This window comes from Panthera uncia (assembly GCF_023721935.1).
Source record: "Panthera uncia isolate 11264 chromosome B2 unlocalized genomic scaffold, Puncia_PCG_1.0 HiC_scaffold_24, whole genome shotgun sequence".
NCBI classification, from domain to species: Eukaryota; Metazoa; Chordata; class Mammalia; order Carnivora; family Felidae; genus Panthera; species Panthera uncia.
In genome coordinates this window covers 63,669,457-63,686,639 of record NW_026057580.1, presented here as the reverse complement: position 1 = coordinate 63,686,639, position 17,183 = coordinate 63,669,457, and the positions used below count along the sequence as shown (strand labels likewise).

Genomic DNA, 17,183 nt, shown 5'->3' with positions numbered 1-17,183 from the left:
ATTAGACACAGTAAGGATTACCAGCAATAATGAATAATAATAATATATATATATATATATGTAAGATAAAGTTTAATTTATAAATTAGACACAGTAAGGATTACCAGCAATAATGAATAATAATAATATAATAATATTTATAACAACAATAACAATATACTATAATAAAAATTATGTGAATGTGGTCTCTCTCTCTCAAAATATCTTGTGCTGTACTCATCCTTTTTCTTGTGATGACGTCAGATAAAATGCCCATGTGATGAGATGAAGTGAGGTAAATGATGTAGGCATTGTGACGTAGCGTTAGGCTACTACTGACTTTCTGACAGTATGTCAGGGGAGTCATTTGGTTCTGGACTGCGGTTGACCATGCGTAACTGAGACTATAGAAGGCAAAATTGTGGGTAAGAGTGGGGGGCTACTGTATGTGAGGACCCTGGTCCTCAATGAGGGCCACCTGGTAGTAGCTATTATTGAGGGTCCATGGCTACCGTAAAGATGGGCTGAAGCAAGGTGGGAGCAGAAAATATCCTCACCTCTACACTCCTGCCTGTTTCCTAAGGATGGAACCCAGTCTAAAGCTGATAGGCAAGAGAACCAGTCTGTAAGGATTGGTCTCCAGGGGCACAGAATAGTACAAAGAAAGGTGGAGAATGTATTTGGAATGTTAAAATGGAGACTAACCAGAATGTCCATCTAGTAAAAGTATTTTATAATACTATGGAAAGGAGGACTAAAACACATCCCAGATCAGCAGTTCTCAAACTTTTTGGTTTTAGGACACGCTTACAACAAAAGTTTTGTTTATGTGGGTTATATTAATTGATATTTATTATATTTGAAATTAAAACAAAAATATAAAATATTTTCTTAATATAGAAATAATGATCCATTACATATTAACATAAATAATATTTTGAAAATTGCATTTTCCAGGATAAAGTTAAAAATAGTGGGAAGATACCCCCCAAACCAAGAGCATGCTGTATACACTGTATGTTAGCTAACTTGACAAGAAATTATATTAAAAAAAATAAATGAATTGATTATAAAAAGACATTTCTAGGTAGTCAGGGCGATTTATGTGAACAAATATTAGATGGTTTCAAGAAGTCATGATTAATTGTATTTTACGTAATATTGCCATGTGGTTTGGTAAGGAAGTTCTATAGTGGTTTTAGATGTATAATGAAATACTTAGGAATGAAATGCCATAACACCTAGGATTTCTTTAAAAATGCATAAGCAAACATGGGGGTGGAGATGCAAACAGTTATGTTACGTTTGGATGGTTGTTGAAGCTAGATGACGAATTCATAGGGATTTTGTTTTGATCTCTTTTATCAGTGTGATTTTTTTTAATGTTTATTTATTTTTGAGACAGAGACAGAGCATGAGTGGGCGAGGGGCAGAGAGAGAGGGAGACACAGAATCCGAAGCAGCCCCCAGGCTCGGAGCTGTCAGCACAGAGCCTGATGCAGGGCTCGAACTAATTAATCGCTAGATCATGACCTGAGCTGAAGTCGGACATTCAACCGACTGAGCCACCCAGGCGCCCCTCAATGGTTATAATTTTTCTAATAAAAAAAATTGAAGGGGCATTTCACGAGAAAAAATAAAAAAAAAATTTTAAAAAGTAGTGGGAAGAGTGGCATTGTTTTGTGTTTTTGTAAGTTTATTTACTATCTGGTTAATAGAAGACACTGGGTTCTCATGTCTGCTTCTGCATATAATCAATTGTAATATGTTGTTTGCTTGAACTGTGTGGAGAAATTCTGGCCTCAGATATGTTGGAAAAGGGAGAACCTTGCAGACCCTGAAAAGATCTTAGAAACTCCCAAGAGTTGTCAGATAGCATCTCATAACCTTCACTAATTTTCTTCAGAGCACACTTCTTTACTAGTCAGATGTGTGCTCTAGGAGATGTGATTTTGAATCACATTCTGTCCATGTCTGTGACAACAAACCCTGCTGTTTAGCTTGTCAGTATTTAGTTAAATGTAGTATAGTCATTGCCTTATCTGACTATGTAAATACATCCACTGTGAGATACGGGCTGATGGAGCCATATGGACAAGTTCTTTCCATGTTCTCTTTTCTTTTAGAAAACATAATGGTAAATATTTTTGACATTCTTAATTTCATTTTTATTTACTTAATATTTTGTTTGATGATCTTTATGTAAAAAAAAGACTGTCATTAGGAAAATTGCTTTTTCCCTTACACTGGGGAATGCTTACGTTAAAGGATTTGAATCATTCCAAAATAGAGTTCTTCACAGGCCTAAATCTGTTGTTTTTTTCCACATAATGACTATTTTTGTTATACCTCCTTTTTTTATATTACTCCTTTTTCATAGTGATTAGAGTTTCTTGATGATCTTTTCCTTTGCTTAACCCAGAATTTATTCAGGGCTTTGTTGTCACTTACATGTTGAGAGTATGGTCTCTTCAGAATTTAACAAATACATAAAATAAACATAAGCATATTTACCAAAGATAATAACATTCATAAAATTGTTGCAAATGTAAACTTGCTGCATATGTGTTCATATATTTATCTCTTCTTATGTTTTAGTGAGATATCAGTGTGGAGACATTTCCACATCTCAGCAGTATTTGAGATTATCAGGATGAAGAATTCTCTCCCATGTAGTACTTGTTATTGATGACGTGCAGAAACTGTCACAAAAATAAATCAGTTTTACATGGGATTAGTTTCTAATCAAGGCAAATTTACTATTTAAATGTAATAGCTTTTTTTCTTAATGAAGATTAATGAAATACTTTTCTTCTTCCCCAAAGGAACTACTGCTCTCTGGCATGCCAGAAATTGATGTGAGCGATTGGGTAAGAAATACAGAATACACAAGTGGCTATGAAAGAGAAGATCCAGTTATTCAGGTAAAATCTCTCTAGAGCTTAGAATGAAGTTAAGTTTTGCCATTTAATTTTATAAGCTTTACAGCACTATTGGATGAAAACCTACATTAATTAACAAAGTAAAAATTTTCCCTAAACTCCTCTCATGGGGATATTGCATGTGAAAGCTTTGTATGAAAGCATTTTTGATAAATGAGTTTCATAGAATAAAATATGCTTTATGAATATTGCATGTTTCTCGGGTATTAGGAAGTCTACAATTGCTCAGAAATGTGAGTTTGGTTTTTTTTTGTCATTGTTGTTGTTAGTGGTTTTGGGAAGTTGTGGAAGACATTACTCCAGAGGAGAGAGTTCTTCTCTTGCAGTTTGTTACTGGCAGGTAAGAAGTGTTTATATGCTAATGTGGAAAGAACTTAATGTGTTCCAATTTTAATTACTTAAACAACAAAAATGCATTATTACTTTGAATTGTCAGTTTCCACCTCCTTTTCCTGTTTTTAGTATTAAACAAAGATTTGTTTAGCTACTAAAGATAGAACATAAACTAGTGCTCAATAAATGTTTATTTCCTGTATAAAAAATAAGCTGTTCCAATCAGGACTGTCAGCATATATATTGTATTTTATAATTTGGTAATCTTTTCATTCCATAGGTAAGTCAATGATAGTGCCACATTTTTAATATTTGTGTGTTGCTGGACAACAGACAGACACATACACCTGACATATGTAATACCCACACTCAGCAATTTTTCTATAGTTCTTATCAAATTTTAAAGTCTCAAGACACATAGCCTAAAAAATAATTTGTGATACCACACTTCTTTGAAAAGTCTACTTTTGGACTGATTAAATATCATAGATACTAGAAAACTAGATGATTTTAACCTCCGTTAATTTATATTTCTGAAAGGTGTTTTAAAAAAATCTGATTTTCCTTCTTGGTATCTTAGAATTTCATCTGTGCCCTCCTGTTATTGGAAACATTGTTCATTTGTTCCATTATAAATGTACATGGTTCTTCTAAGAAAGTTGGAACACACATAAAATGAGAACAAATAAGGAAAACCACTCCCTGCCAGCAATAACTACTATAAACAATTTGATGTATTTACTTCTATTTTTTCTGCCATTTTAAAAACATAATTGTGATTATGTCTCTATGAAATATACACGTAATTTAAAGTCCACTAGTTTTTTTTTTTAAGTAGTCTATAACCATTATAGAAAATTTGGAAAATGAAGAATATAGATAGAAGAAAATGAGAATCCATTAAGTAATTCCACTATTCAGAGATAATACTATTAACATTTTGCTTTATTTTCTAAGTCTTTGGAAATGTTTATTTTTATTTTTTTAAATGTTTGTTTATTTTTGAGAGAGTGAGAGACAGAGCTTGAGCAGGGGAGGGGCAGAGAGAGAGGGAGACACAGAATCTGAAGCAGGCTCCAGGTTCTGAGCTGTCAGCACAGAGCCCTACACTGGGCTCGAACTCACAAATGGTAAAATCATGACCTGAGCCGAAGTCAGATGCTTAACTAACTGAGCCACCCGGGCACCCCTATTTTCTAAGTCTTTTAACTATATAATTAGAAAAATAGTTGGAATCACATTATATGTCTATTTTTAAATGATAAATAAAACATGAATATTCAAAGGCACCTGGCTGGCTCAGCATATGACTCTTGTTCTCAGGGTTGTAAGTTTGAGCCCTGTGTTGGGTGTTGAGATTACTTAAAAATAAAATCTTTAAAAAACACCATGAATATTCACAGATTATAGACTTAAGGTATGAAAGAAAACAGAAAAAAGTTGGTTTTTTTTTTTTTTACTTCTTAATGCCAAGAAATACCCAAAGATTTAATAAAAAGTAATTTAATAAAAAGAATTTAAATTATATATTCTACTTAGGAGGGTTAGGCAATTTCAATTTAAAAAACTCACCTCTAATATCAGTATCTGGGATTCTAGAAATTTTCCCACATACATAAATTTTTACTTTTTAAAAACATTGAAACATTGTTCTTCTTTTGTAACTTTTGAAATTAAGAATATATTATTAAAAATTGTTCTGGGTGCCTGGGTGGCTCAGTTGGTTAAGCGTCTGACTTCAGCTCATTTCATGATCTCTTGGTTTGTGAGTTTGAGCTATTGGGCTGTCTGCTGTCAGCTTTAGAACTTCTGTCTCCGTCTCTCTGCACCTCCCCTGCTTGCATGCATGCTCGCTCTCTCTCTCTCTCTCTCTCTCTCTCTCAAAAATAAATAAACATTAAAAAATTTTTTTTAATGGTTCCATATATGGATCTAATTTTTTTCATGGCTACCTTGTCTCCAATTTATGGGCCTCCCTTAAAATTGGTATTGTCCTCCCTTAATTGGTAATTTGCCTGCTTGTGAATAATGCTGAACAAATAAGGAATTCTTGCACTTACACATTTGTGGGCCAGTTTGATTATTTATATAGAATAAATTCTTAGAAGGAAAATTTTTGGATATGAAAGTATGTAAATTTTTATAACCTGATACATATTGTTCATTTACCCTTCAAAAAGTTATCAGTATTCATTCACATCAACAGGTAATGAGAGGGTCTGTTCCATTTACTGCATCAATACAGGGTGTAATAATTTCCGTTTTCATATAATTTATTATTTATATAATTTTTTTAAATGTTTATTTTGAGAGAGTGTGTGTATGTGCCTGCAAGCGGGGGAGGAGCAGAGAGGGAAAGAGAATCCCAAGCAAGCTCCACGCTGTCGGCGCAGAGGACACGGGGCTTGAACTCACAAACCATGAGACCATGATCTGGGCTGAAATCAAGAGTCAGACCCTTAACCAACAATTGAGCCACCCAGGCACCCCCTTATTTATGTAATTTTTGTGTGAATTGCCTGTCTTAAATGTATGCATTATTCTATTGTCGTTTTCAAAAATTAAGTTTTAGGGGCGCCTGGATGACTCAGTTGGTTAAGTGTCCAACTCTTGGTTTCAGCTCAGGTCATGATCTTGCCGTTCATGAGTTCAAGCCCACATCAGGGTCTTTGATCGCAGTGCAGAACCTGCTTGAGATTCTCTCTCTCTCTCTCTCTCTCTCTCTCTCTCTCTCTCTCTCCCCCTCCCTCTCTCCCTCCCTCTCTCCCTCTCTCGCTCTCTCTCTCCCTCTCTCCCTCTCTCTCTTTCTCTCTCCCTCTCTCCCTTTCACCCTCACCCTAGCCCTTGCCTTCTCTCTCTCTGCTTCCCCCTTTCCCCCCCACCCCTCTGCTGCTTGCTCTTTCTCTGTCAAAATAAATAAATAAACTTAAAAAAAAAGAAAAATTCATTTTTAAATGTTCTTTATATGAGACATCAACGCTGCAAATACTTTTTCCAGTTTATTGTTTGCCATTTAATTTCATAAAGGTAAATATACAGATTTCCATGTAGTTTAAAAAAGTTATAAATTTACTTTATAACATTTATAAAATAAATTAATTTTGTAAGTTGATTATCAATACCTTTCCTTTTGGTTTTTATAAATCCTTCTCCACTCCCAAGATTTGATATATATGTTTATCAGCATTTTTTTCTGTAACTTTTTATTTTACATTCTAATTTTTAAATCATCTGGACTTTGTTTTATGTTGTGAGGTAGAGCTCTTATTATTTTCAAAATGATTTATATTGAAACACTATTTAATTATTATTACATCCCCTCTCCCCAAAACACACACCATGATTTGGTTGGTATGATTTAAAGTGCAGATAACAATTTACTCAAGTTTTCTGGTACTAAAAATGTCTGTTAAGTTGTTCTCTTGTAGAATAAAAACCGCTTGGTGTCAGAGTGCATAATCCCAGTTCAATAGCGTAATCATTGCTAGCAGTACTGAAAAGGATTGCACTGTTTATTATTTAACTGGTCATGAAGTGTAACATGTAAATCCATTTGAACTGAGGATGTGAGTAAAAAATGTGAATCCATTTGAACTGAAGGGTGTGAGTAAAAAATAGAAGCCACAGAAGCTGAGGGGAACAATAGAGAGCTCAGCTTCACCATCATGCTAAAGAAGCCACCTTTCAACACTGTCTACATAGAGTCCTTGTTTTGAATTCAGGCTGAGTTAAGTTCTAAGTTTTTTTAAACCTGAATTTTCTTTTATATTGGACTCAAGTATAGGTATAGCATTTGCCATTCTAAACTTAGTGTGTGTGTGTGTACATATATGTATATATTTTTTTCTTCAGCAGTGTTTCGAAAATTCTGCTTATCTATTTGTTTATATTTAGATATATTTCTTTCTCTACATCCATAGTATAGTTTAGTGCAACCTCAGTGAAATGTCAGATGCGTTCCAATTACTAGAAGCAAAAATCAGTACAAAATAATTTTTAATATTTTTATGGTGGGGCACCTGGGTGGCTCAGTTGGTTGAACGTCCCACTTCGGCTCAGGTCACGATCTCACAGTTTGTGAGTTCGAGGCTCGCATTAGGCTCTGTGCTGACAGCTTGGAACCTGGAGCCTGCTTCAGATTCTGTGTCTCTCTCTCTACTGCCCCTTCCCTGCTCATGCTCTGTCTCTCTCTCTGTCTCTCTCTCTCTTCCTCAAAAATAAAAAAATAAACATTATAAGTTTTTTAAAAAATATTTTTATGGTATAACATTATTTTGTTGGCCTATAAGACTGTCTTAATTAAATGTCTTACTCTTGTGTTTCTTACTGTTTAAGAATAATGAAAATCAGACAATAATTTGTGTATAAAATAGAAGTATTATGTCATTTTCATTGACTGTAATTTTATATTGTATAATCCAAGTGTCATAATACTCAAAGACCATTTCATTTATTTTTCTCATACATGCTTAAGCTGCCCAGTCATATTTGTTTGTAGTTTAGAAGAAGAGGAGTAAAGTTTCAGAGGTTGTTTGTGAATATCAGTTTACAGTGTAATTTTAGTTTAGATCTTAAAATTGGGGAATCTTCTGATTTTCAAGCTTATCTTTGAAAATTTAGTGATACGAAAAACATTAGCTTGATTATTCTGATATTGAAATACTTTGTATTAATTTGTGTAAGAATCTGTGTCAAGTCTCATTTTCTCATCCTGGTAAAATGGTATACTTACTTTTTTAAAAATTTTTTTCAAAATTTTATGTAAATTCAAGTTACTTAATATATAGTGTAATATTGGTTTCAGGAGTAGAATTTAGTGATTCCTCACTTACATATAACACCCAGTATTCAGCAGAACAAGTGCCCTACTTACATATAACACCCAGTATTCAGCAGAACAAGTGCCCTCCTTAATGCCCATCACCTGCCACCTCCCCTCCATCAACCCTCAATTTGTTCTCTATAGTTAAGAATCTCTTATGGTTAGCTTCTCTCTCGTTTTTTTGACCCCTTACCCTATGTTTATCTGTTTCATTTCATAAATTGCACAGAAGAGTGAAATCATATGGTACTTACCTTTTTCTATTCTAGCTCCATTTATGTCATTGCAAATGGCAAGATTTCATTCTTTTTTGATGGCTAAGTATTATTTATTGTATATATACCACATCTTCTTTATCCATTCATCAGCTGATGGACATTTGGGCTCTCTCTATAATTTGGCTATTGTTGATGCTGCAGCTATGAACATTGGGGTGCATGTGCCCCTTCAAATCAGTATTTTTGTATCCTTTGGGTAAATACTTAGTAGTGCAGTTGCTGGGTCATAGGGTAGTTTTATTTTTAACTTTTTTTTTTTTAATTAATGCAACTATTTTCTTTTTTTTTTTTAAGTTAATTTATTTTGAGAGAGAGAGAGTGAATGCATGTGTAAGCAGGGAGGAACAATGAGAGAGGGGGAGAGAGAGAGAGAGAGAGAGAGAGAGAGAGAGAGAATCTCAAGCAAGCTCAATACTGTCAGCACAGAGCCCGATGCAGGGCTACAACTCACAAACTATGAGATCATGACCTGAGCCAAAATCCAGAGCTGGATGCTTAACCTACTGAGTCATCCAGGTGCCCCCTCTTTTTAGCTTTTTGAGGAAACTCCATAGTGTTTTCCAGAGTGGCTGCATTTGCAGTTTGCATTCCCACCAATCCCATTTCTTTGCACCCTCACCAACATCTGTTGTTTTCTGTGTTAATTTTAGCCATTCTGACAGGTGTTGTGAGGTGGTATCTTAATCATGGGTCTTTTTCTTTTCTTTTTTCTTTCTTTCTTTCTTTCTTTCTTTCTTTCTTTCTTTCTTTCTTTCTTTCTTTCTTTCTTTCTTTTTTTTTTTTGTAAGTAGGCGCCACACTGGGCATGGGCTTGAATTCAGGACTCCGAGATCAAGACCTGAGCTGAGATCAAGAGTCAGATGCTTAAGGGGGCTCCTGGGTGGCTCAGTCGGTGGTTGAGCGACTTCAACTCAGGTCATTATCCTACGGTTCATGATTTTGAGCCCCTCAACAGGCTCTCTGCTGTCAGTGCAGAGCCAGCTTTGGGTCCTCTGTCTACTTCTCTCTCAGGCTCTCTCTGTCTCAGAAATAAACATTAAAAAAAGAGACACTTAACTGAGTCACCCAGCTACCCCTCATCGTGGTTTTGATGTGTATTTCCCTGATGATGAATGATATTGAGCATCTTTTCATGTGTCTTAACATGTTTCATGTTAGCCATCTGTATGCTCTCTTTGAAAAAATATCTATTTATGTCTTCTGCCCATTTCTTAACTGGATTAAGTGTTTTTTGGGTATTGGGTTTGATAAGTTCTTTATTGATTTTGGATACTAACCTTTATCAGATGCCATTTACAAATATCTTCTCCCATTCTGTAAGCTGCCTTTTAGTTTTGTTGATTGTTTCTTTCACTGTGCAGAAGCTTTTTATCTTGAAGTCCCAGTAGTTCATGTTTGCTTTTGTTTCCCTTGCCTCCAGCAATGCATCTAGTAAGAAGTTACTCAGCTGATGTCAAAGAGGTTGCTACCTCTGTTCTCCTCTAGGAGTTGATGGTTTCCTGTCTCACATGTAGGTCTTTCATCCATTTTGAATTTATTTCTGTATATGGTGTAAAAAAGTGGTCCAGTTTCATTCTTCTGCTTGTTGCTGTCCAGTTTTCCCAACACTACTTATTGAAAAGACTGTCTTTTTTTCCATTGGATATTGTTTCCTGCTTTGTCGAAGGTTGGTTGAGCATAAAGGTGTGGGTCAATTTCTGGGTTTTCTATTCTATTCCATTGATCTATGTATCTGTTTTTGTGCCAGCCTGGAATTGTGATGTCTCCAGCTTTGCTTTACTTTTTCAAGATTGCTTTGGCTATTCGGGGGCTTTTGTGGTTCCGTACAAATTTTTGTTTGTTCTAGCTCTCTGAAAAATGCTGGTGGTATTTCGATAGGGATTGCATTGCATTAAATTGGGAAGATTGCTTTGGGTAGAGTAGACATTTTAACAGTATTTGTTCTTCCAGTCCATGAGCATGGAATGTTTTTCTATTCCCTGTGTCATCTTCAATTACTTTCATAAGTGTTCTATAGTTTTCAGAGTACAGATCTTTTACCTCTTTAGGTAGGTTTATTCCTAGGTATCTTATGGTTTTTGGGGGGCAGTTGTAAATGGGGTCGATTCCTTGATTTCTCTTTATGCTTCTTCATTATTGGTGTATAGAAATGCAGCAGATATCTGTATGTTGATTTTGTATCTTGCAAATTTCCTGAACTTGTGTGTCAGTTCTAGCAATTTTTTGGTGGATTCTTTTGGGTTTTCTACATAGAGCATTATGCTGTGAATAGTGAAAGTTTGACTTCTTCCTTGCCTATTTGGAACTTACTTTTATAAATTCTGCCTCTACAGGAAATTGAGAACAGCTTGGCTTCTTATCCCTTTTCATTTTTGGTTGCATTTGTTGATTTTTCAAGCAAAGGTTAATATGCATAGATTAGTGTTGAATTTTATTTCAGTCCAAGTTTCTTTAGCTATTCTTTTGCCCTAAGTAGAAATTGCTCATGCATTAGTATTTTCTAACAAGATACAGGCCAGGAATATAAAATATTCAGGAATGTTTTAGTATTCACTTGGATTTCTAAGGTAAGCTAAGGCATTTCATCAGTAAAGCATTTCATCGCAACCAAATGACTTCCCAGGTATAAAAGGAAGCTATTCTTAGATATTTATTTATATTAGATTGTTATTTTTCCCCTGTCAATGTATACATATCATTTAGAACTTCAAATAAAATCCTGGTACAAATTCATAGTTTTTTATAGTGTATATGACAGAAAATACATAATATAACTTAACATTGTAACCATTTAAGTATACAGTTCTGTGACAGTAAGTGCATTCATATTGTGCAATCATCACCACCATCCAACTCCCAAACTTTATCCTTTTCAGCTGAAACTCTACCAGTTACACACTAATTCTTCATACTCCTTCCCTGCCACCCTAGGCAACCACCATTCTGTTTTCTATCTCTATGAATTTGATTACTGTAGGTACTTCATATAAATGGAACCATACATCATTTGTCCTTTTGTGACTGGCTTATTTCACTCAGCATTGTGTCCTCAGGGTTCATCTACATTGGATCATATGTCAGAACTTCTGTCCTTTTTAGGGCTGAATAATATTCCAGTGTATGTGTATACCACATTTGCTTACATTTTGATCATCCATGGATGATCACTTGAGTTGCTTCCACCTTTTGGCTTTCATGAATAATGCTGCTGTCAACATGGATGTGCAAATAATCTTTTTCAGTCTCTGTTTTCAATACTTTGGGCTACAAATTGTAATTCTATCTTTATTTTTTGAGAAACAGCCATGCTGTTTTCCACAGCTGATGTAAATTTTACATTCCCACCAGCAGTGCATAAGGATTCCATTTTCTGCATATCCTTTCCAATGCTTGTTCTTTTTGTGTTTTTTTTTCATTTTTGTGTTTTTTCTTTAAAATGGTCATCCTAATATGTATGAAATGATGTCTGATTATGGTTTTGGTTTGCATTTCCCTAATACTAGTAATGTTGATTGAGCATCTTTTCATATTCTTATAAGCCATTTGTATATCTTCTTTGGAGAAATGTCTATTTGAGTCCTTTCCCTATTTTTAAATTGGATTTTTATTGTTTTTCGTTGAGTTGTTTAGAAGTTCTGTTTAGGGGCGCCTGGGTGGCGCAGTCGGTTAAGCGTCCGACTTCAGCCAGGTCACGATCTCGCGGTCCGTGAGTTCGAGCCCCGCGTCAGGCTCTGGGCTGATGGCTCGGAGCCTGGAGCCTGTTTCCGATTCTGTGTCTCCCTCTCTCTCTGCCCCTCCCCCGTTCATGCTCTGTCTCTCTCTGTCCCAAAAATAAATAAAAAACGTTGAAAAAAAAAAATTAAAAAAAAAAAGAAGTTCTGTTTATTTTTCTGGATATCAATCCCTTATGAGTTTTATGATTTGAAAATATATTCTGCCACTCTGTGGGTACCTTCTCACTGTGTTGATGGTGTCCTTTGGTGGATAAGTTTTTAATTTTGATGAAATCCAACTTACTTATTTTTCTTTTCTTGTTTGTGCTTTTGATGTCAAATCCAAGAAATCATTGCCAAATCCAGTGTTGTGAAGCTCTTCCTCTTTATTTTCTTCCAAAAATTTTGTGGTTTTGGTTCATGTTTTCATCTTTCATTCATTTTGAATTCATTTTTGTGTATAGTATTAGGTGAGAATTCAACTTCATTTTTTGGTAGTGGATATCCAGTTTTCCCAACATAATTTGTTGAAAAGACTGTCCTTTCCCAGTTGACTAGTTGAAAAGCATTTGGCCATATATGCAAGGGTTCATTTTGGGGTTCTCTATTCTATTTCTGTATGTTTGTCTTTATGCCAGTACCACATTGTTCTGATAACCATCGCTCTATAGTTTAAGTTTTGAGATCAGGAACTGTGAAACCTCTGACTTTGTTCTTCTTTTTCAAGATTATTTTGGCTATTTGAGATTCAACAAGTTGGGGTTTTTTTTGGCTTTTTTTTGTTTTTAATAAACTGAATTATGCTTTGTACTCAGGATCCAATGTTGGAAAACATTTTTTAAACATTTTTTTTTAAGTTTATTTATTTATTTATTTTGAGAGAGACCTAGAGAGAGTGCAAGTGGGGGAGAGGCACAGAGACAGGGACAGAAGATCCAAAGTGAGCTCTGTGCTGACAGCAGAGAACCTGATGTGGGGCTCGAATTTATGAACCATGAGATCATGACCCAAGCCAAAGTTAGATGCTTAACCAACTGAGCCACCCAGACACCCCTCAAAAACATTTTTAATACTAGTCAGACTTCTGCCTATGCATTTAATTACCTGTACCTTAAATATTTCTTTGTCATCATTCTTATTTATCTAAAAGCACTACAGCATCTCATTTTTAAAATGACAAAGTGTTGGGTTGCCTGGGTCCAACTTCACCTCAGCTCATGATCTCACGGTTTGTTGGTTTGAGCCCTTTCAGGCTCTGTGCTGACAGCTCAGAGCCTGGAGCCTGGAGCCTGCTTCAGATTGTCTCCCTCTCTCTGCCATTCCCCCATTCACATTCTGTCTTTCTGTCTCTGCCTCGGTCTCTCTCTCTCTCTCTCTCTCTCAAAACTAAAGAAACATTAAAAAAGTTTTTTTAAACAAAAAACTAACAAAGTGTTTTACAGGATCAGATTGTCTAATCATGATACATCAAAGGCTAATTTGAAATACTAATTGTCTTTCAAATGTAAACAATAGAATTTAGGAAGTTGTAATTACATTCTCTATGGCCATGTATTCAAGATTAAATTTTCTAGTACTGTTTATGCATTTCGTTAGGGTTTTCCAATTTGAATCTGATGTTGTTAGGTTAGGTGATATTAAAAAATAAATACGTCTGATATTCTGAATCTTTGGAACAGAAATGTAAAGAATATTCTATTTTCCTACTGTGAAACCCAAAACCCTTTTGATGAAGTTTTGGGGTGATGGTGGGGTGGTCCAGAGCAGACGGCCAAGAAAGAATCTTGAAGATGTTTTTGGTGCAAAAAGCTGATGTTATTAAAGCCCTGGGACAATACCTGTGGGCAGGAAGAGTTGTACTGGGGTCCTGACGGTAACTCAATATATATCCTCAGGTTGGGAGAGGGGCTCAGGGATAGAGTAAGCCTCTAAGGTATTTTGGAAGCAAGGTTTCTAGGACCTCAAGGGACTAGCTGTTGCTAGGGAAACACCATTTATTGCCATTTAATAAAACCTCAGTCATGAGACCCTTCAGATGTATATGGGGTGGGGGGCTATAAGCTTGGAGTACGATTGCCAGCATCTCTCTTGGGGCAATTAAGATAAAGGAGGTAGACTTACAGGGTCCTCCAGGTTGGGACAATGTTTAGCTAAGACTCTCTTTTGCCCCTAGCAAAGTGTCATCCTTTCAGGCAGCTGAGCTCCTAGAGGGAGGTCACCCTGCTGGTTTCAAGGACTTGTCAATGGGCATAGGCAGTAAGAGAATTTAATTTCTCATTTGCCTTAGTTTCTCACATTACCATGGCAAGCACTTAAACCTTTGTTCTTGGGTGGCCAGGAGTGTTCGAGGAATATCACTCGTATTCCACCTGGCTGGGGGGTGTTCCAGCTGTATTTTGCCCTCAGCTTACCCCGTGCTCCCTCATCACTTTGACCTATTAGGAAGGAAAAATTTACGTTTACCACTCAAAGTTATTCTGCTTGGCCTAAGAATTAAATTGATATACACAGATCAATGGTGGGAGGGAAACAAATTTAATTCACATGTTTTGGAGGTCATAGAAATAGGAGTCTCAGAGAAGTGACCACAGTAGGCAGGTTTTACACCTTTTAGGCCAAAGAGACAATAAATGTTTGAGGAATTGAAAAGACAAAGAAGAGACTCAAATACAGAGAATAAACTGAGGGTTGATGGGGGGGTTGGGGGGGAATGGGTGATGGGCATTGAAGAGGACACTTGTTGGGATGAGCACTGGGTATTATATGTAAGTGATGAATCACAGGAATCTACCCCCAAAACCAAGAGCACACTGTATATACACATATGTATGTTAGCCAACTTGACAATAAGTTATATATATTAAAAAAAAAGACAAAGGAGTTTGTGCTTGGGGTAGTAAATTGATGAAGAAGTAATGAGGTTTATTTCTACACCTTCACAGCCCTGAATTCCCTATCTCTGGTCATAGGATGTTTCTTTACCTCCTGGTACAGGGAGAGTACCTCTTACAAGTGAGAATTATTTCCTGTTTTCAGGGAGACAGGGGAAGGTTAGAGTGTCCTTTTTGCACTGGTTGTTTTTAAGTAACTTTAATTCAAAATAATCAGTGTGCCAAAGTGGCATATTTTGGGGTGGCCTGCTTTTAACTCCATCAGACCCTAGATATTTTTCACAAATAGGGAAATCATTTGGATTATTTCTAAGAGCCTCTCTATTGCTTGAATTAATCAAGCAAACATTCATGTATTCAACAAATATCTAATTAGATGCCAGTCATTTTGCTAACCCCAGGGTCATATAAACATGACACATTTGGGTCCTCAAATTAGTCCCAGTTTAGTAGGGAGACACTATGTACAATAGCAGAGGTATGTGCTATGGCCAATTGAAAGCATTGTATGGCTTATAGAAATTTCCGGGACTGTCTCCATGGAAGCTTGCTAACTGGCCATGAAGCACCTTTTAATAATGAGTTGTTGGAGTTTTGCAGAACCAGAAATGTTACCTGGTCAGTATCCTAGAGTTGAATATATTCTTACCCTAACTGATCAGTTGAAATATATGTATCACAAAGGTTTTCCTTGCATGATTAGTTTATTAAGATATGAACTCTTAGTTCCAGGGTCCCACATGGTGGATTTGCTAATATCATGGGTGGAAGTGGACTGCAAAACTTTACAATTGCTGCTGTGCCATATACTCCAAATCTCCTACCAACTTCAAGCACATGGTATGTTAAATTGGTTTTTTTAAATGCTGTGAATTGTTTTTGATTAATTTTGAATAATTAACGGTCTAACTATTGTACTGCTGCATTGAGAAGAAAACCTCAACAATAATCTCTTTCATCATTTTGGAATCGCTGATAAATAAGTACCAACATAATTCCTTGCCTCTCCCTTTTGTGCTAGGGAAAATATTTGGGGAAACTACCTATAATTTAATTAAATGTAGTTCACATATCACTGAAGTTATACTGTCTTAAGTATCACTGAGTTACACCATCACTTCAAACTAAATTCCCTTATTGCTTATTTATTTTAGGCTGAAAGGAACTTATTTTCTTTCACTACATTTGCATGCTAAAGGAAACTGCAATGCAGCAGTTTGTTGTTGTTTTTTTTTTGTCTTTTTAAATACTTCTTCAGGGTTTTCCAATTTGAATGCAAATTTAGAGGGTGGTTTTATGTTAATTTTGAGTAGTGTTTTCACTGCTAGACAAAACAATCAGAAATTTCATAGATTTCCTATTTAATGGTGGTATATTTTTCTTTTAAAGCATCAACATGCTCAAGTTACCTGAATACCCAAGTAAAGAAATACTCAAGGACAGACTTCTTGTGGCACTACACTGTGGCAGCTATGGTTACACAATGGCTTAAGTCTGGAAAATTCGTCTGATTACTGATGCACAATTCCAAGTGGCAGAAATAATTTAGGAAACTGTCAACAGAAAAGGAGCCTAAATGCAGCCCACAGGCAGGGGTGATGTTTAAAATTCATAAAGGATGACGCTTTCTACCCTCCTCTCCCTGCTTCCTTTTTTTGTTTTCTCTTTGTGATACAATTAGAAAATATAAAATCACAGTAGTCTTCAATTTAAAAAATGCTAATTGAAAGTAGTAGAAACTGTCCTTTTTCATATTTCTTTACTCGTATCCAAGATCGTGTCAAGGCAAAACCGTATTCTACATTCCACCTACACTATGTAACTGTCTTGTTAAAAGGGTGTTTTCTCTTTATTTTCCTATATATTAAATTATATTAGGACATCCAGCCTGGTATGTTCTATTGCATGTAAAGTGCCGTTTATATTTTGGAAAACTATTGTATAGAATGGATTAATTTAGATTGTGTATAAAGCCACAAATATGTATTTTCCCATATTGAATCTATATTGCAATGATGTTTTTTAGCTTTTTAATATTTTAATATATAAAGTTTAGACTGATGTGACTAACAGCTGATGAAATGACATTTAATTTATATATTAAAGCTTATATTGTATGAATTATTTACATCTTTCAGTGGTCACTTTTCCATATATGTATTATGGTCTCAACGTTTTTCTTATGCCCTATTTTAATTTATATTTTAGGTAAAATTAAATATATT

At 35.5% G+C, this 17,183-nt stretch overlaps 1 protein-coding gene across 9 annotated transcripts in view; it reads left to right on the top strand.

The window, feature by feature from the left end:
* HACE1 (HECT domain and ankyrin repeat containing E3 ubiquitin protein ligase 1) overlaps window positions 1–16,594 on the top strand; it is a 122,195-nt gene extending 105,601 nt beyond the window's left edge. For all 9 annotated transcript variants that reach the window (XM_049654062.1, XM_049654067.1, XM_049654066.1 and 6 more), the window contains 4 exons: window positions 2,805–2,903; window positions 3,191–3,261; window positions 15,685–15,798; window positions 16,348–16,594. In XM_049654062.1, the coding sequence (XP_049510019.1) occupies window positions 2,805–2,903; window positions 3,191–3,261; window positions 15,685–15,798; window positions 16,348–16,450 (387 nt within the window). In that variant the 3' untranslated portion in view covers window positions 16,451–16,594. The remainder of the gene's footprint in view (window positions 1–2,804; window positions 2,904–3,190; window positions 3,262–15,684; window positions 15,799–16,347) is intronic.
* The last annotated feature ends 589 nt before the right edge of the window (window positions 16,595–17,183 follow it).